The following is a 19,596-nucleotide window of genomic DNA, read 5'->3' on the forward strand; positions in this document are numbered from 1 at the left end:
CGGGCTTGGGGAGCGGCGGCCGCCTGGACGGGAGCTGCTCCGGCCTCCCCGCGGGGCTGGTGGGGGGCTTCGGTCAGACGAAGCCGCCTGACGCCGGTCTGAGGAGCGGTGGGGAAAGCGGTGGTTCCATGGCTCCGGTTCCGGGCTGGCGGCTGGTGGTCGGGGGGTTCAGGAGGAACTGGTCCCCCCGCGACGCCCCACCGCAAGGCTGTGACCTTCTCCTGCGGCGTCGGTACTGGCCCCGGCCCCGGCCCCGGCTGGAAGCAGCAGCCTGGACGGAGAGCCGAGGCGTGGAGCTGATCTCTGTCACTGCAGGAAAGCGACCCTGTGGAAAGAGGAATGACGGGGGGCTGGTGTCCAGGTGGGGGGCAGAGGAGAGAGGGAGAGGGGACGGCAGCCATCAGCAGGGGCACCTTTTTGCCCACCCACCCCCAAGACCGGGGCACGCAGGCTGGCCACCCTCCCTGTCCCGTCTTGGGGCACTGCGTGAGGCATTTCGTCCCCCTGGGGACTCCCTAGCACGGCTGCTGAGGGGGATTGGGGGTGCGGGTTGGTGCAGAGCCCCGCCAACTCCTCAGAGAGGGCCAGGCTGGGCAGGGGTGGGGAAGGACCCCCGTCCCCAGGCACCACCATGGCCAGCATCCTGGGAGTCTGTCCCTGCTTGGGGCTGGGGGGGGGGGAGTGGACGTGGCTGAGCCACCAGCACCGTGGAGGACAACAGGCACAGCCACCCCCCCGTGACTCCTGCTGTGCCCAAGCAGCTGCCCCGGGACCCCCTTCCACCTCCTTCCCTCCTGCAGGCAACGTCTGGCCCACAAAGGGTTACGCAAGGCACCCTGGAGTGACACCACTGCCACCAGCCCAGGAGCTCAGCTCCTTCCTGGTCGGATCCGAGGCGCGGTGAGTGCCTAATCCTGTCCCCCGGGATCTACCGGCCCCGCATCCCGGCTGGGGACAGGGACCCAGCCGTCCTTTCACCTGGGGAACTGGCCATGCTTTGTCCCTCTCTGGGTGGCTCCAGGAGCCGCTGACCCTCCTGGAGCTCTGCCCTGGGTGCAGGGGGATACTCTGGGGTGTGTGTGTGGGATCCTGGGATCCTGCCGTCACAGCTCTGCACCCCAAGGGCTGAAGGACGTACCTCCATCCTACTGATTTACACCCCAGCTGGGTCAGACCTTCCCAGAGACCCTTTTCCCAGAGCAGGGGATTAGGGTCAGCCCATCGCGAGGGGGGTGGGGTTGGGTTAGAGGGGCTTCTGGGGGGGATCTGGGACCCTGGTCCTGCATGGCCAGGACCAGAAAAGGGACAAGCAGTTTTGCTGGCTGAGACCCGGGAGCCCGCTGATCCCGGGAAAGCTTCGGGGTCCCAGATTGAGGACTCACATCAGCGGGGGGGTTAGGAAACAGTTTATGGGTGGTGGGGATGGCCATGAGGCAAGGCTGGGGTGGGCAGGGTGCGTCATGTTCCGATAAATAACCTCCCCGCCTGTTGCGTTGCTGTCCCCATGGTGGGCATTGCTGGCGGTATCACCTGGGGCCGGGCCCAGCCCCAAATCAGGGACCTTGCCGTGGGACGAGCTGCCCCGGCACGGCCTGGTCTTCATTTGGCATTAAAAACCCTGGGGGACGCCGGCCACGGTACATGCATAGGGCAGAGTGGGGTGTGTGGGGCTCCCCGTGCTGCTGGTGCCTGGTGCTGGGCACTTCAGGCTGGGCCACAGTCAGCTCTGCCCAGATACTGCTTCTCCTGGCGGGGCCATTTCGGGTGCGGGCTGGTTGGTTTCTGTTGGAAACCGGCCGAGCCGGCTCCTCCGGCTGCCAGCTTCGGCCTTTGGCTCAGGGGAGGCTCTACGCCAGGTCCCCCCCGCCCCGGGGGAGACCGGGGACAGGACCGGGGTGTGGTGGCACCGTGGGCACTGCTCGTGCCGGCTGGTGAGACAGGAGCTGCTGCCGTCCCCACGCTGTGCCCCCTGCCCCAGACCACCACTGCCCACGGAGAGCCACGGGCGGCAGCGGGACGCAGGTGCGTGGCTGATTTGTGGTGCCCCGGTGATGGGACAGCAGTGGAAACCATCTGGGGACAGTGAGAGGCTGTATTGGGTGGCAGCGGGGTCAGCTCTGGCACGGCGGATGAGCTGTCACCCCAGGGAGGGGCATGCTCTGGCTGCCCCACAATTAGGGTCCCTTGGACCTGTGGCTCACGCCATGTCACCCACGGGTGTCCAGGGAGCCTGTAAGCATTGGCTGGCTGACACTGGTGACATGGCTGAGACGGGACCCGCCAGTTCGGCTCACTGATCTGGCAGGAAACCACCCCACCGCCATGCTGGGGTCTCCTGTTTATTACCAGTCTTACAAGCACTGGGACAGGACCGCAGGTGCCGCCACACCGTGGTCCTGCTCGGCTCCAGCCACCCCCTGGGCACATGTGTCCCTGCGTGTTGAGCACTGGTGGGTGGGCGCTCGGGCTGATTTCGGCGGCTCATGACGTGGAGTGGAAACCTGGACTCTGCCCTCCGCTCTCACCGGCTTGCAGCCCGGCTGGCTGGGGCTATTTCTGAGGCCTGGGTGAATGATTACACTGTCCCTCCCTGGGGCTGCCGTGAGCTGCGTCTCATTTTGGGTGCCTGGACGGCCGCTTCAGTGCAGCTCCAGCTGGGGGCTGGCCACAGAAAGCCCCCATGCTGGCGCTGAGCTGCCATACTTGCCCCAGGGCTGGCTGCCCACCACCGGCCCCAGCTTCCCCATGGGATCCCTGCTCGGCATTGCCTGTAGTGCATTGGTGCTCATCTCTGATGCACCCTGGTCCCACTGAAGGTGCCCCGTGGCCAATTCCCAAAGGCACTGTGGACGTTTCCTGCTTCCCATGGCACTGATGCGCGGGGGCCCCGGCCAGGCTCGAGGGTGGCCGAGCTGCACTGGCGAGCCCTCGGGTACCACAGGGCCAGGCGGGTGCCATGGGACAGGGTGCTCGGGCAGCAGGGCCAGCGCAGCCAGAACTGGGGGCTGCTGCTGCAGCAGAGCCATGGGCCAGTCAGAGCCCTGGGAGATCCGCCTTGGCAGAGCTGTTGGTCAATCCGAGACCCTGGAGATCTGCCGCGGCAGAGCCGTTCACTAAGCAATCGGTGCCCGGAGAGACCTGTGGTGGCAGAGCCATCGGCCAGCTGGATCTCGGGGTCCTGCCGTGGCAGAGCTGCCAGCCAGCCGGTGCCAGGGGATGGTCCCCATGCCTAAGCGGTCAGCCGGTCAGCACTGGGGAGATCTCCCCCAGCCGAGCTGCTGCCTGATCCTCAGTGGTGGCACAAGGGTGCCCTACCCCCGATGCGGCAGTGCCGGCGTGGTCACGGCCCGTTGTGCCTGTGATGGGCCGTGTCTGTGCCTGTGCCATGGCTGTGTCGAGCCTGTGCTGTGCTGTGGGTGGGACCAGGATGGGCGCTGGCAGCCCCGGGGATGCCTGGGGCAGGAGCGGGACACGCTGTCCGGGGGCAGCCCAGCTTGGGGGGGAGCATTTCACCTCCCTCTGGCTGCGGGCTCGGGGCTGGTGCGGGCAGGCGATGGGTGTGGGTCTGTTCTCCCCGGTCCCTGCACTGGTCAGAGGGGTGAGGGCCTGGTGATGGTGGTGGCATCGTACTGGGCTGTTGGCTGTCCCATCCCCATCGCCCTGGAGAATCACTTGATGGTCTCACTGGGGTTTTCTTGGCACATGCAATGGCACAGATAAACCTGGACCCTCTGAGTCCCTGATCAGACTGGTTCCCTCCTGTCCCACCCCATGGGAAGTTGCAGGAGGCTCTGGGCCCGCTGTCCCCCACCCCACACAGGGATCCCGCATCTCTCTGGGTTCATGCTGATGTTTCCTCCGGGGAGGCAGAAGCCAGTGGAGAGGATCCCCAGGGCCACCCCAGGCGTTTCAGCCCAGAGAGGACATCACCCTGTCAGTCAGGCTCGTCTGTCCTAGGTGGAAAATGTTGGATTTGGGGAAAATCCAGGGAAACCAAAGGGCGAAGCCAGGGCACTGGTGCTCCTGAAGCAGTTGGCAGAGCTGCTGGCTCTGCTGTCATGCCAGAGCCCAGAGCAGGTGGGCAGGAGGGCACTGAAGCACCATCCGAATCAGCACCCCAGGGTCTGCTGGCTCCTGGGAGGAGGGAGGGGAGCAGGACCACGAGGATGGCGTGGGCAGGTGGTCCCAGCCATGGAGACGGGTCCTGACCTGCTTGCCCTGCATAAAACCTCCCCTTCCGTGGACACACACATGTCCGAGGGGACAGAGATGGACCTCCCGAGGGGGTGATTTCACGATGCACGGAGGCAGCTCTGGGTTTTGGAGCCAGCTCCCACATAAGGTCAGCCGGGGTGCGGCACAGCTGCGAGTCCTGGCACACCTGGTGGGTGCCTGGGCACCACGGGGGGCTCTATGCCCTGCACCCTTGTGATCCCCAGTGCCTGCAGCTCAGCTTTGCTTTTGCTCTTTGTTGCAGCCCAAAGTGGGATTGAGGAAGGGGCCAGCGGCTGCAGAGAGGAGCCAGAGCCGGTCCGCGCCCCCGGCTGCCAGGCAGGGGCTGCCACGCCGGCCAGCTGCTGCGGTTGCCCTCCCTCGCTTGTGTTGGCGAGTGGCCACCATGGAGGAGATGGTGATCTGGGAGCAGCACACGGTGACGCTGAGCAAGGTGAGTGTGGCCCGGGGTGGCTGCCGGAGGGGACGGGGTCTGTGGGGCTGGCTCTGCCTGACCCCTCTCTGCCCATCCCCGCTAGGACCCTCAACGGGGCTTTGGCTTTGCTGTCTCCGGAGGCCGGGACCGTCCCAACAAGATGACTGGGGACACAGCGGTGTTCGTTTCAGATGTGGTGTCCGGGGGACCAGCGGTGGGCCGGCTCCAGTGAGTGCGCAAGGACGTGGGGACCTGGGGTTGCTCGCTGCCAGCAGGGACTGGAAGGGCGGCAAATTGCTCCTGCTGGAACAGGGCCAGCACTGCTGCCACCCTGCCCGGCTGGGATGGGGTCCCCCTGGGGCAACGGGTGCCCTTGCCACCCTGCCAGCCACCCCCCGGCTGGGGGCTGCGCCTGGGGCAGAGCCACGGCTGTGTTTTCCCTCCCAGGAGAAAGGATCACATTGTGATGGTGAACGGCCTTTCCATGGAGAACGTCTTGTCCTCCTTTGCCATCCAGACACTTAAAACCTGTGGCAAGATCGCCAACATCGTGAGTGTGCCCTGTGGTGGGATGGGGGCTGGCGTCGTGCACAGGACTGCACTGTTCCCGTCCCCATCCCAGTTCCCCTGTCCCACACGCCCCAGGGTTCCTGTTCGGGGCTTGGAAATGCTGTAGAAAGATCTGGCGGAGATAGCTGCACCCACCATTCTCTCCTCCTCACTTTGCACCTGCAGACACTGAAAAGGCAGAAGACGGTCCACCTCCCCGTGAGCAAGAGCAGCCCCGGGTCCCCCACCGCACCCCGGCGCTATGACTCGGACGAGGACTATGGGTCACAAGGTGCAGATCCAGCCCTGCGCCGTTCCTGGGATGACCTGGACCACAGCCAGGGCTACGACGGGGACTCGTCCAGTGAGAGGAGCTCTGGCCACCACCGGGATGACCACCGCCACCACAAGCCAGTGTCCCGGAGCCGGAGGCGAAGCCAGGACAGCAGCCACTGGAGGCAGAGCCCCGGCAGTGGCTCAGATCGGAGGGGCTACAGCCGGCTCTGCTCCGCCAGTGGCTTTGGCCACGAAGGGGACACCAACGGGCTGGCCCTGGTGTCAGGCTTCAAGCGTCTGCCGCGCCGGGATGTGCCGATGAAGCCCATCACGTCAGTCCTGGTGAAGCAGAAGCAGAACGAAGGTGAGGCTCTCCCACTCCCTCTGTGCCTGTGTCTTGTCACCTGATTTGTGGCTGTGTGTCCCCCTGGGGAGGAGGCGATGGCAGGGCTGGTGGCAGGGTCTGGCATGCGGTAAGGAGGCAGTGCATGCCATGCTCTGTGCACCAAACCTGCCTGGCCTCAGCCCGGGGTTGCAGAGCTCAGCTTTGGGGCTTGGTAGTGCCCCAAGGGGATCTGGGGCAGGCTTGTGGGGATGGTGGCGAGGGAGGACCTCGAGGGGGTCCTGCATCTGCCTGGCTCAGGCACTGTCATGGGGTCTCTCTGGTGCAGAGTATGGCCTGAAGCTGGGAAGTCAGCTCTTCATCAAGCACATAGTGGAGAGCGGGCTGGCGGCAAAGCGCAGCTCCTTGCAGGAGGGAGACCTCATCCTGAAGGTACGGGGACCCACAGGGTGCACGGCACTTGCTGGGGATCTCATCTCCCCCTCTTCGGGTGGCTTGTCCCTGGCTAGTGTCACCGCAGGGCACAAGCCAAGAGTGTGCTTCTCTCGGTTGCCTGCAAAGGATGGCAGCTTGGCTGGAGGCAGCTCTGTCTGGTGCCCACACCTTGCCCCGTCTCCCCAGCCATCACCAGGGTCCCCACGTGGGCTCTCAGGGACCAGCTCTCCATGATGCCAAGGCTGGCTGGTTGAGGCAGCCCCGCGGTGTTCAAGTGGAGATAGGGGTTTGTCCCACTGCTACAGTGGGATCGCATCTGCCCCGCCATCCCCACAGCATGTGGTCCCCTGCTGTGTGTGTGTGTCGCTGCCGGGGGAGCAGTCAGCCTGAGGAGCTCAGGTGTTCAAAGTATGTTAGGTGAAATGATGCTTAAAGTATTTGGGGAGGAGAAAATAGAGGGAGGGGCTTTGTTTGCACACATGGGCCAGACAGACCCATGGCTGCTGGGAACTAGGGCCAAAGTGACTCTAGGGCAAATGGGAGGGATTTCATCCCAGAAATCCAGTGGGAAAAGCTGCTGCACCACAGGGAGATCACAGCCCTACGGTCAGCTTGGGGCCTGACTCCCCGGCACCACTCCAGTGCATGGAAGGACAGTGCTGGGCCAAGGCCAAAGTAAAACTGAGCTTCAGGCATGTGAGTGGGTGTCTGCAGCTCCTGCCTCTATGCAGGGCCCCCCTGCAGCTAAAGGTGGGAGTTAATTAGCCTCACTAATTTGTTTCCTCTGTGCAGGATGAGGTCCACTGGGAGGCAGCCAGGAACGGGGACGTGACCCAGGATAGGCAAAGCTGTGGGAGCTGGTGCCAGGCTGGAGGGGCTGGGAAGGGACTGGGAAGGTGGCAGTTAGAGCATCACATTTGAGCGGAGCTTTCCTGGGGGCAGCTTTCCCAGGAGTGAGTGCCCTGAGGCCTCTTGCTCTTCCCCCTCCAGATCAACGGGGTGGCCAGTCAGGACATGTCCCTGGCTGACACTCAGAAGCTCATCGAGCGGACGGAGGGGACCCTGACCTTGCTCATCCTCCGGGACCACCGGCAGTTCCTGATCAACATCCCTGACATAGAAGACATCCAGAGTGACAGCTCCCAGATGGATGGTGAAGGGACACAGTGACGGGACTGGGGGCCAAATACACAGCACAGGGACTGGCTGGTCACTAATGTGTCTTCCCTTCTGTTGCTGCAGATATCTCCGACATCGACTCTGAACTGTCCCATCCTCCATCCCCTGAGACATCCCCGCGACCTCCAGCTGCTGCCAGGATGAATTCACCACCGTAAGCCCCACTCTGTCCCTATGAGCCCCTCTTTCCCCCGTCAGGTCCCCCTGTGTCCTCTGCCTGTCTGGAGGGGCTGGTTCTCCTCCATCCTGGAGCCAGTTCACCCTGAAGGTGGGACTGCCATTTAGTCCCCAGCTTGCTCCACTGTCCCTGCTGCCCACTTGCCACTGCCTGCCTGTGCCCATCCAGTGCCTGCCTCCATGACTTGCCTAAATCCTGCCCCAACTTTGTTCCAGGGAGAGGAGACGATCGAACACAGACCCTGCAGCTGACACAATCATTGACAATGCTCGGGGCCCTGGTGAGTGAGCTCAGATCAGGCTGGGGGAGCCAAGGGCACTGAGTGCGCTCCTGGCTCCTGCATGTCTCCGCTGTCCAAACCCCCCGGCAGAGCCGCGCCAGGTCTCCCTGTGCCTCGGCTGCCCTGGCAGCGGCACAGCCGCTGCCACCTCCTGGACCAGCCCTCCTTCCCTGCAGACCTGCTGGAAGCCGTGGAGGTGGATAGCTGCCACAGCCCCCACGCTAGCCCCACTGCCCGAGCTGCCCGCAAGGACGGGTATGTCTGCGAGAGGCGGTGGGGAATGGCTGGGGGAGACAGGGAGCTGCTCCGGCACAGGATTGGTGACCCCCTGTGCTCTCCCTGGCATGTCACCGCTGGGCTGACTGCAGCTTCCCCCATGGCAGGTACAGCGCCGACTCCAGGGTCGTGCACTTCGTGAAGGCCAAGAGCATCGGGCTACGGCTGGCTGGCGGGAACGACGTGGGCATCTTTGTGTCGAGCGTGCAGGAGGGGAGCCCAGCTGACAGCCAGGGCATCCAGGAAGGGGACCAGATCCTGCAGGTACTTGGGGCTGGGAACTGCTCCGAATGCTGCTGCACCCAGACTGGCCCCATCCCTCTTGGGTCTGATACCTCCCTGGAGTTTGGATTTCTCCGGCTGGGCATCATTTTGGGTCAGTGCTGGTGCCCATGGCCTGTACCAGCGAGGCAGGCTCTGTGGGCACTACCTGACAGGATGGTCCTGTCTCTGGCACCATGCTAACACCCAGGGGGGTCCAGGCACCACCTTAGCTGGCCCAGAGGCCCTCCCCCAAGGTTACTAGGGATTGTGGCAGGCACTTGGGTGACAGTCACCAGTTCCCTTTCCCACCCTGCCCTGGGCACTGCTGTCTGGGGGATCCCCGCTGGCACCCACACCCTCCATCCTGCTGGCAGGGCCATGCCTGAGTGCTTTTCTGTGGCAGGTGAACAACACCAGTTTCCAGAACCTGACCCGTGAGGAGGCCGTAGAGCATCTCATGAGCCTGCCGCCGGGCGAGGACATCACTCTGTGGATCCAGAGCAAGCAGGACAGTGAGTGATGACCTGACTTGTCCTGGGCTTGTGCCTCTCCATTCTCTTGTCTCTTCTGAGCAAGCATCAGAGCTGCTGGACTTGCCGTGGCCCTTTCTGCCCCCGCAGGGTAGTCCTTCCCCACACCCCACTTGTCCTGCTTCAGAGAGGTGATGGGGGGACACACACCAGACCATCCTGGCCCTGTTTGTGCCTTGGCATACTGGAGCACATGGACTTTCTGGCACTATGGGTCAGCCTGGAGGCCAGTGTGGGCTTTGGGGTCAGGTCCTGCTGTCACCAGCATGCCTGAGAGAGCCATGGGAGGAAAAGGTGTCCCCAACGCCCTCCTTAGCAGCAAGGGCTACTGTGGAGGCTTCTGGCCAGCCTAGCTCCTTCCCATATCCCTCCAGCACCTTCCTCTCCAGCATCTTCCTCCTCAGCCACCTCTTGCCCTGATGGTCCCTCTCACCCTGGGCTTCAGTTTACAGGAAGATTCTCTCATCCAATATGGGCGACTCATTCTACATCCGGACGCACTTTGACTTCGAGAAGGACACACCGTCAGGGCTCAGCTTTGTCCGTGGGGACGTCTTCCATGTGCTGGACACCATGTACCGGGGCAGGCTGGGGAGCTGGCTGGCTGTGCGCATGGGCAGGGACCTGCAGGAACAGGACAAGGGCATCATTCCCAACCGGAGCAGGTAGGGATGGAGCCAGGAATGGCCCCAAGATGAGCAGAGCCAGCTGGGAGATGGCTTCCCAGTGAGACAGGGACATGGATGGTGGGCCCATTAAAAGGTCGGCAAGGACTGGTGGAGCAGTGGTGGGAAGTGTGAGCTGGTGAAATCCCTTCTCAGGGGTGATAGGGCAATTGATGCTCTGGTTGTCCAGGTGCCTGGAGGGAAGAGGCTACCACAGCCTCATCTGGCCATGGCACTGAGCAGGGACGCTGGCTTCTCCTGCCCCACTCCTCAGAGCCTGGAGAGAAAAAGTCAGGGGGTAAATCTGGAGACTCCAGGTCCTGAGCCCTTTCCCCTCCCAGGGCTGAGCAGATTGCCAGCTTGGAGTCGGTGCTGAAAGCCACGTCCAGTGCCAACCCCTCCGGGGCACGGGCTGAGTTTTGGAAGCTGCGGGGCCTGCGGGGAGCCAAGAAGATGCTGCGGAAGAGCCGGGAGGACCTGTCTGCACTCACAAAGCAGGGCCACTACCCACCATATGAGAGGGTGGTCCTGAAGGAAGGTGGGCACCAGGGCTGTGTCCTCATTGCTCAGACCCACCAAGGGGATGTTGGCCCCAGGGCTACCCTTCTGTGGGTGCTAGTGGGCTCCGCTCTCCTGGGAGGAGTGGGGTGAGTCCCAGGCCCACAAGCACCTTGAGGAGCAGGGCAAGAAGCCTGGGTGCTGTGAGCTCTGCCCTCACCCTCCAGCCTCCTTAAGACGGTCCATCTTCTTCCCACAGCCAGCTTCAAGCGGCCAGTAGTGATCCTGGGCCCCATTGCAGACATCGTCATGCAGAAGCTGAGCACGGAGCTGCCCGAGCTGTTTGAGATTGCCTGTAAGTGCCCCCCACGCTGTGAGGAAATTGCATCCAGCAGCCAGACTCTCAGTGTCCAGGACCTGTGGGAGCTCTTTACCTGTGGCTCTGTCCTCATCCTGCCTTATATTGCCCCCTCCCTGTGACACCCCAACACCTTCCTGGACTCATTCACCCTCTCCCCATGCATCATGACACCAGCCAGGCCCCAGACATGCCCCCACCTTGAGGGACACAGTCCCCACGGCTGGGCACAGCCAGACCCAGCCTGGGGCTGCTGGAGATGCCACATCTCCCCCAGCCCCTCTCACGCCACATCTCCGTGTCCTGCAGTGAGCGTGCCCCGAGATGGGGCGTCATCCAAGGTCATCAAGTTGGACTCAGTCCGGCAGATCGCAGAAAAGGTGAGAGACCTTTCCCATGTCTCTGGAGCCAGGTGGGCCAGGGTCTGGGGCTGGGGGAGCCCACAGCCTCCATCCCTGTCCCCAGCGGGGCTGATGGCCGTGCCCTGCCCCAGGACAAGCATGCCTTGTTGGACATCACGCCCTCGGCCGTGGAGCGTCTCAACTACGTGCAGTACTATCCAGTGGTGGTGTTTTGTGAGCCTGAAAGCCGGCAGGGCATCAAGGCCATGCGCCAGTGGCTGGCACCCGACTCCAGGAAGAGCTCCCGGCGCCTCTACGCCCAGGCCAGCAAGATGAAGAAGTACTGCAGCCACCTCTTCACTGCCACTGTCAGCCTCAGCAGCAATGCCTGGTATGAGGCGATCAAGGACATCATCAGGACGCAGCAGAGCCAGCCTATTTGGACAACAGCGGAGCAGGTATGGGGCATGGGTTCCCTGCGGCAAGGCTCAAGCCTGCTGGGGCTGCAGCCAAGCAGGTGATGGGGCCACACACCCGTGCACCCAACCCCCCAGCTGGGGTCCCAGGTCTCTGTCATCCCCACCCGGCAGGCAGATGTGGCACTGGAGGACAGTCTGGACCTGCTGAACCCGCCGAGCACAGCGGCCTCGGGCTACCTGACCTGTGACAGTCACGCCAACAGCGACTACGATGACATGGATGGCGAGGCGGGTGCCTACACTGATGGCGAGGTGGATGACGTCTATGACCAGCCCGGGCTGGCCCGCTCCTCCGAGCCAGCACAGATATCCCCAAGCCATGGCCTGAGCAAGCAGGTGGGTCCCCCCGTATTGGTATGAGGGGCTGGTGGGGCAGAGGCAGGGTGGCATGGTGCCGGGCTACGGGGGCTAATTCCTATCCCCTGTGGCACAGGCAGGGTGTCACCTCTAGCTGCTGCAGGCTCCAGCTGCCCATCCATGCCCAGCTCTGGTTCCCCATGGGGGAACACAGCCCAGCCCCAGGCTGGGGCACAAATCCTGCCCCTACCTCTGATCACCCCATGTCTCTGGTCCCTCACAGGTGACCGAGCAGGAGCGGCAGGGCCAGCGCTACGACAGCATCAGGTACCCTGTGCACTGGGGTTAAAACAGCCAGCCCTGGGGCTGGGGAAGGGCTGCTGGAGCTGTAGGTGCCAGCTCTGCCAGGCCTGACCCTGCCCAGCAGAAGACTGTCTCTGATGCCCATCCTGACCGGGTGGCAGAGGCATCACCACGGCTTCTCATCCCCCAGGGAATACGAGCATGACGCTGTGAGGAAGAGGTTCACACGGGCCAGGGATGACTCGGACCAGGATGAAGGCTACGAGTGGGGCCCAGCTACAGATGTGTAGTGGCACTGCTGGCCTCTAACTGGGCAGCTGGGGTCCCTGAGCCAGCCCTGCCGCAGCCCCACACCACTGGGTCCGTGTGACAGTCCAGGTGGTGCCACGCAGCACCCCGCAGCCAGGCTGGGTTGGGCCTAATCCGGCTGTATCCTTCACCACACAGCACCACCAAGTGCCTCCTTCCCCTTTTTGGCCACAGCCTCTGCTGCCGGAATAAAAGGGATGTTTTGATCAGGACAGGCTCTTTCCACACGTGCTGGGTGGCAGCGCGCAGGGGGAACCCATGCAACAGGGTGGCCTTGCTGGGACCCAGGCACCTCCACGGCCAGATGCCCTGCCTGCCCCAAGAAGCACTGGTGCAGGATCAGGCTTGGGTTGTGCCAATGTCTGCCACTGCAATGGGCTCAAGGTGCAGCCCTCGGAGCTCAGCCTCCCCTGCTGCAGCTCAGCCAGGGCTCCTGAAACACAGCCTCCCATGTTCCCCAAAACTTTTATTTTTACATCAACCAAGCACGCAGGCAAAGGCAGGTCAGCACTGCCTCAGCCATAGGGGCCCATAGACCCACTCACGAAGAGATGCCATCACCCAGGGCTGGTCCTTGGGGCTCGTGACCTAAGCTCCCTGGCGTGTGGGACTGGGCAGTGCCATGTTCCCTTTCGCTACACCAAGGGACAGCCCCGAGGGCTACGATCCAGTGCCCTGGCAGGCTGCAGCCTGGCTGTGCGTGCAGAGCGGTTAAAGGCAGCACCAGGGAAAAGCAGAGGTAGTTTCCCAGCTCGGCACAACAGGTCTAACAGGGAGCTCATTTGCACCACCGACAGGCCCCTGGCAAAGCCAGGGAGGAGAACCAGGTGCCAAGGGTGGTGCTCCCCTTAAGGCTGAGTCTGGGAGCTGCCGGCTCTCCCTTGGGGGTGCCAGCATGCACCCACACACTGGTGTGCAAGGTCAGTGCTGCTCTGGGGCCATGCTAGGGAGAGCCCCAGAGCTGTGCTTCCAGCACCATCCCCACATGGGGAAAGGCACCGTCGGTGAGTGTAAAAGCACCATCCGTGGCTTTCATGCAGGGTCCCCTCTCCTCCTGCTAGCACCAGGCCAAGGCAAGGGATGCTGTGAAGCAGCAGGACAGGCACTGTACAGGCACTGTGAGGCAGGGATGGGTTAACGGAGGGGGAGGAGGTGCCCAAACCATGGAACCACAGGCCCTGACACTGCTCAAGCTGGGTGTTGGGCCCTCAAGAGTCTCCCACTGTGTCCTGAGTAAAACCAAAGAGGTGCAGGATTAGGCCCTGCTGGGGACCAGAGGGCTCCGATGAGGGTGCTGGCGCAGGAGGCAGAGTCCATCCTGCCCTTGTGGCCCCAGGCATGTGCAGCAACAGCCGGGCATGGCCAGTGGCTCAGAGGAAGATGGGCTGCTCCTGCCCAGTCAGTAAGCGGTACGTGGAGGCCGGCATGGTCTTGATGTGGACCTAGGCAGAGATGCACAGATCAGCTGGGAGATGCCAAAGGGCTGGAGGGTGCTGGTGCAAAACTGAGCCCAGCCTGCTCTGTGTGCAGCTACAGCTGCCCCACAGCATGGGGGCCCTGGCCATCACCCAGCCCGGGACAGCTCACCTCACTGACCGCCTGTGTAAGGATCTGGATGATCTTCTCATGGGGTGTTGCCACCACACTCTGCCCATTGATCTCAATGATGCGGTGCCCCACACGGATGCCACCTCTCTCTGCAATGCCCCCACGCATCAGGCTACAGATCTGTGGAGGAGGGAGCGCTGGTAAGATCAGAGCTGTGCCCACAGCCCAGGGCCTGGCAAGAGCTCTGGACTTGGGTGCTGTCTCCTCCAGCCCATGGGCGTGCAATGAGGGCAGGGATATCCCTTTGCCTTGCTGCCACCGGAGTGATGTGTTCAGCTGTAGGGCAAGGGCAGCCTGCAGGCTTTTGTTCTCCCGGCTGACGGAGGGCTCAGCTCCCCCCATCAAGCCTGGGCTGCAGAGCCAGAGCTTCTCCCTGGGGTGGCAGCTCCTGCATCCCTGTGGGGTGACCGTGTCTCCAGTGCTGTTGGGACCATCGGTCGGTGCACGATGCAGCCGTGCCACTCCCTCCACCGACCCCATCAACTCTTGCTGGTCCTGGAAATGCTCCTCTGCCTTTCCAATGCAGCCACTGTGGAGCCCAGAGCAGGGAGTAGCTGGGGCACAGGATAGCAACAAATGTCACTAAGGTCATGCCAAGAAAGTCAGGAAGAAACCACCACTCCAAAAGCAAACAGCACCAGGAGCACCAAGGAGATGGATCCAACCGCCAGTGCTGCAGGAGAGCTACGAAGAGCCTTTTGCTGTGGCACAGCAGAGCCCTGTGAAACCTCAGCCCTGGCAGGCACAAGGAGCACTGGAGCTGTGTGCTTGTCCATGCGGACACAGCCAGAACCATGGCAGATGGGCAGTGGAAGCCCTCAGCTGACCCCAGCCTGGCTCCGCTCCCATCCCCGCAGGCACTCACCACGCCATTCTCAACACAGAAGCCCAGCTGGTACTTGGAGTCAGGGCGCCGGATGACAGCCGTGGTGACAGGGGGACAGTGCACGATGTTCAGCATCACCTCTGTCTGGTGCTTCAGCTCCTGGAGGATGGGATGGGGCTTTGTTAGACTTTGGAGAGCTATTCGGCATGATTGAGAGGGGCGACGCAGCCATGTTGCTCATAGGAAGACTGAGGATTAGCAACCTGTTCTCAGTGGGGAAACTGAGGCACACACAGGGATACTGCCGTGCTCAAATTCAGGGAGAAGAACTTATAAATCCAGTCCAAGATATCCCACTCTGCCCCTGAGGCCACACTGTCCTTGCTTTCAGTTCCTTCCTGCCCAGGAGGTAGGAGATGCAACAGGTTACCTACAGGACAGGTGCCTGCCTTCTCACCCACCCTCCTCCTCAGGCAGGGCCCTGCCTGCACACTGCCGTAGCAAGTTTAGTCCCCGTCTTTGTGCCTGCCTTGTCACATCCCTTCTTCCCAAGCACGCAGACTGTTGCAGACAACAGGGTGGGTATGGCCCCCCACGGTCCTGCCCCCTCTGCCCCCACAGCCTCCTATTACCCAGCCGTCCCCAAGCCGGGAGCATCGAGGGGGATGCCGGCATTACAGACACTCCCAGATGCACTCAGGCTGGTCCCCGTCTCTGGCAGCACTTGCCCTCCTGCCAGGGTGGAGGCAGGAGACCACCCCACGTGCAGCCCCGGCTCACCCGGATGATGCTCTGGCAGGTGGTGAGGGGCAGCCCCACCAGGCTCGTCCTGTTGACGGACATGAGGCGGTCTCCAATGCTCAGCTCACCCGACCTCTCCGCAGGGCCCCCGTGCATCAGGTTGGCAATGACCACTGTGGGTAGGATGGAGCCCCAGCCCGACTCCACAATGGCGATGCCCAGGATCTCCCCCTTCTGCTTCCGGATACAGACCTGTGAGGGGGACACAGATAGGTTACGGTCACCAGAGTCGTGGGGCACGTGTGCCAGCTCCAGCACAGATGTCCTGGGCTCAGAGCCAGCTGGGATGGGGCCCAATTTTTGTAGAGAGAACCTCAGCTGCTCTGGGAGCCATGGAGGGGATGACACAGAGGTGCCAGTGGGTACCCCACACTATCCCCACCCCTCCAAAGCAGCTCTTACATCCTTGCAGTTCTCCTGCCGGGAGAAGTGGGTCAGCTCTGCATTGTATTGCTCCTGGTCCTCGAGGGCACGGCTGTACTGGCGAGGGCTCAGCTCGCTCGGATCAATGCTGTTGGCCTCCAGGAAGCGCTGGTAGGCCACACCGAAGGCCTGCCCAATGGCCTGAGCGATGATCTGGGCCTGGGGAAAGAGAATGGTTGTTCGTGCCCATGGTTCAGGGCTTACTGTCTCATGGCCAAACTGGATCCAAGAGCTGTCAGCGCCCTGCAATGCCCAGAACAGGCACTGTGCCCTGGGAGCTCCAGAGCATCCTAGCTCCTTCCCTACCTGAATCGACCCCTTTATGGTTCCAATCCTCCCCCCTTTTCTCGCTAGACCCCTCTATGTGGCAGAGGTGCTCAGGCTGGGCTCCTTCCCCCTCTATGTGCTCATCAGGAGCCCCCACCATGGAGACCCAGAGCACCCAGTCATTACAGCGAGACAGGGACCAGGACCCCAATGCCACCCTGCCCTCCCAAGGGACTCGCATGTTGCCTCACATCGGCCGAGTGGAAGACGTGGCAGATCATCTTGTAGAGCCGCTTCTCCTCTGCCACCTCTGACCGCCGAGGCAGTTTCCGGCGTGCCATGAGCACCACGAGGGAGCCGATGTCGGCAATGTAGGAGATGGTCTGGAGGGAGTGATCCATCATGGCCTCCTGGCAAGGGGGACACGGACATAGCCATTCAGCCCCATGGCAGCCTGCAAGCTAGCCAGGCACCGCCACAAGCATGAAGGGTTTGGGTTGAAATGCCACTGTGCCAGGATGCAGTTCAAATACCTGGCACATGCTGGGCAGAAACCATGTCTATGCTAAAAGATACAAACAGCTCCTTCAATCAAGGACTCATCTGTGTCTCTGGGTGCTGCTGGGGCACAAGACAGCTCTTCCCTCTTACTATAAAGCAGAAACTAATCCTGAGGCAAAGAGCTACAGAAATTTCAAGCCTAGGTTCCCTGGAGCTTGGTCTGGGAACCCAGCAGCTCCCATGAAGTGCAGTTTGCATGAGAAGCCTCATGCAGCCATGCAGAGAGCAGAGGGATGCGTCTGCATGGGACGGCTGCAGAATGACAGGTCTCCTCCCAGTCGCATGTCCTCACCCATAGGCCATCCTTGGGCACGACACCACTGGCGTGGGTGCAAAGCAGAGATCCCAAGGCCAAACAGGAAGGTTTCAACAGCCCCAAAGCCATGCGGGTACTCCCATTCCCTGCTCACCTGTGTGTCAGCTGTGAGCACCTTAATCCTCTGTGTGGAGACAAACAGATCCACCTCCGTCATGGGCTGGGACTCCCCCTCCGGTGCCTGCAGAATGAAGTGCCCAGAAGAGGTCACTGCTACTGCCAGGACTCCTCTGGGTCCCTGCCCCACAGCCAGGAGGTGTCCCTGGGCAGGTCCTGAGCACTGCCCCACACCCATGAGGGGCCAGGCTGTTGGCAGTCATACCCCCCTACCCTCCTGCACCTTGATCCTGTCCACCGCCTCCTGGGCCTGTGCCATGCGGACTCTGGTTGGGGGGTTCCTCTCCGAGACCAGCTGTGTGGAGCCCAGGTACTTTGCCCCAAAAATCACACCGTCCAGCAGATCGTCTGGGTCGCAAGGGCCTGGAACTGAGGCATCGGGAGGGACTAAGCAGGGGCTGGCCCCCCTGCCTCTCAAAACTGGGATAGCAACTCCTACTGCCCATTAGCTGCATTCCTACACATGACAAAGCAGCTCAGCACTTGGGAGATGGGCTCCTGGCATCACCGGGGGACCACCTCTGAAGCCAGGGCTGCTTCCCCCTTCCCTCAGGCACACCCTGGCATCCCTCTTTCTCCCTTCCCAAGCCTGAGCATCCTCCCTCCCCGATCCCCGAAGCACCCCCATTTGCTCAGCGAAGGGTGAGCTGGGATCGAATGAGCCACACAGAGTCTGCAGCCACATTCCCAACCTGCGTGGGCACAGAGCAGGGTGGTCCCTCCCCGGATAGGACCCCTGGCCACCTCGCATTCGGTGTCAGAGCAGGAGGCGGTGGGTCAGGACTTCTGGGTGCTTTTTGCTGCTCGAGCATAGAGGCAACTCACCCTCTTTGAAGGCCGGGCAAGAGGATGGGGGGTCCCTGTTCTGCAAAGCAATGAGAGAGCAGGTGAGGCTCTGGTTGGGATCCCTGGGATTCAGCCTGCCTGCCCCATGGCCAGGCTGCCCCTGGAGCACCAGGACAGCAAGGGGCACAGTGTCCTGAGGCTGGGGTCCCGGGGCTCAGGGGGTGCGCAGGGTCCTGGGGCTGGGGGGCTGTTTGGACCCACCAGCCTCTTCCCCGGGGCATGCACAGATCAGTGCAAGTATCTCCCCACATTCAGGGCAGCAGGAGCCAAACCCAGTACCGAGGGTCTTGCCTGGGCACCCCAGCAGTATGAGGCCCTGTAAGACCTGAGGAAAAGACATCCCTGGCTCCCCTCTGCTCCCAACCAAAACCCCACGAGGGAGCAGAGCCAAGGGGCATGTCCTGGCTCGCTGCCACACCACCGTAGCCCGTGCGCGATGCACTCACGATCACGCCGCCTTGGGGTGGCTGCTCTGCCTCCGGGGCTGGAGTGGGAGGCAAGGCCACCCAGGCTGGCTCTGGGGAACCGTCCTGATTGCCCTCGCAGGCGGAGTCAACCTCGCAGAGCCCCTCTCCATAATACCAGCTGCCAGAATGTTCTTCCTCTGAGCTCTCCGGCCTCCCCAGCCCTTCAGGCTTCTCCACAGCAGCCAGTTCTTCCTGAGCCTGCAGCATCTCCAAGTTGGTCCCGGCCAGGACATCGGAGCGAGCCAAGGGTGTCTCGGTACTGTTCTCGGGCAGCCCCCCTTCGTAGCACAGGAGGCTCAGCAAGTCCTCCCGGTCGGCCTCAGCAAAGAGCAGGCCGTGGCAGGGCCGGGAGCAGGCCGAGTGCTGGGCGCAGCAGGGCCGTGTCTCCAGGCCCCGGCCCATGGCCACGTGCAGTGGGCAGGGCCGGCACTTGCCCTGACACTCTCCGTAGCTCTGCCGGGCCTGCTCACCCACCAGAGTGGCTGTGCCAGCACGTGAGGAGAGTGGTGGGCCCCGCTCCGAGGCTGGTGAGTGGTCACAGAGGTTGGGGTCGAGGGTCTCGAGCTGGGCCAGCAGGCCCTGGATCTCCGAGGGTTCGTCCTCTGGATCCTCGGCCCACTTGGCCCTGCCCAGGTGGGCGCCAGCCTCGGGGGCCTCGTCCAGCTCCATGCCTGCTGGGTCACCACTGCTGGGGGCTCGGGGGTGTCCTCCGTCCCGAGGGGTGCTCCTGGTGCTGGGTTTCCAGCCAGCAGAGCCCTGTGGCTCCACGGTCACCGCCTCCTCTTCAACCTCTCTTCCCAAGTCCTGGCAAAGCTCCGTTTGTCCGCCCCCGCCGCCTCCGAGGTCCGAGGCTGGAGCAGGCCCCAAGCTGGGTCCCGGTCCCCTCCGCTGACCCTCGGGGACGGGCAGCTCCTGTCCGGAACCACAGCCGGGGAGCAGGGCGACGAAGGGGGATCCCTCCGGCCGCCCATCACCGGCACGGAGCTCCGGGGCGCCGGGTCGCACTGCAGGCCCTTCCTCCGTGTCCATGGCCGGCGGCTCCGGGGCCTCGTCGCTGCCTAGAGAGGGGGCGGAGAGCGCAGCCGCCTGGAAATCCATGCTGCTCTCCATGGCGTCGCTCCGGCCGCAGCACCGGGGTGGGGGGGCCGCCCTGGGC

At 62.9% G+C, this 19,596-nt stretch overlaps 2 protein-coding genes across 3 annotated transcripts; one reads left to right on the top strand and one right to left on the bottom strand.

The window, feature by feature from the left end:
* Nucleotides 1-4,603: 4,603 nt before the first annotated feature.
* TJP3 (tight junction protein 3) lies at nt 4,604-12,189 on the top strand. The gene is given in 19 exon segments (XM_010580254.1): nt 4,604-4,965; nt 5,072-5,297; nt 5,300-5,837; nt 6,145-6,248; nt 7,242-7,404; nt 7,494-7,584; nt 7,824-7,888; nt 8,065-8,143; nt 8,272-8,428; nt 8,832-8,940; nt 9,404-9,623; nt 9,965-10,161; nt 10,381-10,476; nt 10,789-10,859; nt 10,973-11,278; nt 11,411-11,635; nt 11,880-11,932; nt 11,983-12,011; nt 12,014-12,189. Coding segments are annotated over 19 exon segments (3,252 nt in total). The 5' UTR covers nt 4,604-4,618.
* Nucleotides 12,190-12,778: 589 nt separating this feature from the next.
* Nucleotides 12,779-19,571, bottom strand: APBA3 (amyloid beta (A4) precursor protein-binding, family A, member 3). 2 transcript variants are annotated; one of them, XM_010580268.1, is made up of 10 exons: nt 18,420-19,571; nt 17,953-17,992; nt 17,351-17,496; nt 17,105-17,191; nt 16,385-16,543; nt 15,846-16,025; nt 15,423-15,635; nt 14,682-14,801; nt 13,796-13,936; nt 12,779-13,650 (listed from the first exon to the last, which is right to left on the bottom strand). In XM_010580268.1, the coding sequence occupies exons 1-10, from the start codon at nt 19,548-19,550 to the stop codon at nt 13,579-13,581; spliced, it is 2,289 nt and encodes a 762-aa protein (XP_010578570.1). In that variant the 5' UTR covers nt 19,551-19,571; the 3' UTR covers nt 12,779-13,578. The 2 variants fall into 2 exon arrangements, with proteins under 2 accessions (XP_010578570.1, XP_010578581.1); XM_010580279.1 differs by lacking the exon at nt 15,846-16,025.
* Between the last annotated feature and the right edge of the window lie 25 nt (nt 19,572-19,596).

The sequence above is a fragment of the Haliaeetus leucocephalus genome, unplaced genomic scaffold (assembly GCF_000737465.1).
Source record: "Haliaeetus leucocephalus isolate CR32 unplaced genomic scaffold, Haliaeetus_leucocephalus-4.0 Scaffold76, whole genome shotgun sequence".
NCBI classification, from domain to species: Eukaryota; Metazoa; Chordata; class Aves; order Accipitriformes; family Accipitridae; genus Haliaeetus; species Haliaeetus leucocephalus.

Excerpts from the sequence above, each read along its gene's own strand:
- APBA3 (XM_010580268.1), bottom strand. The coding sequence starts at position 19,550 with ATGGAGAGCAGCATGGATTTCCAGGCGGCTGCGCTCTCCGCCCCCTCT. Across the intron at positions 16,026-16,384 it reads ACGTCTTCCACTCGGCCGAT|GCCCAGATCATCGCTCAGGC; the intron begins GTGAGGCAACAT and ends CTCTTTCCCCAG. Across the intron at positions 13,651-13,795 it reads TTACACAGGCGGTCAGTGAG|GTCCACATCAAGACCATGCC; the intron begins GTGAGCTGTCCC and ends ATCTCTGCCTAG.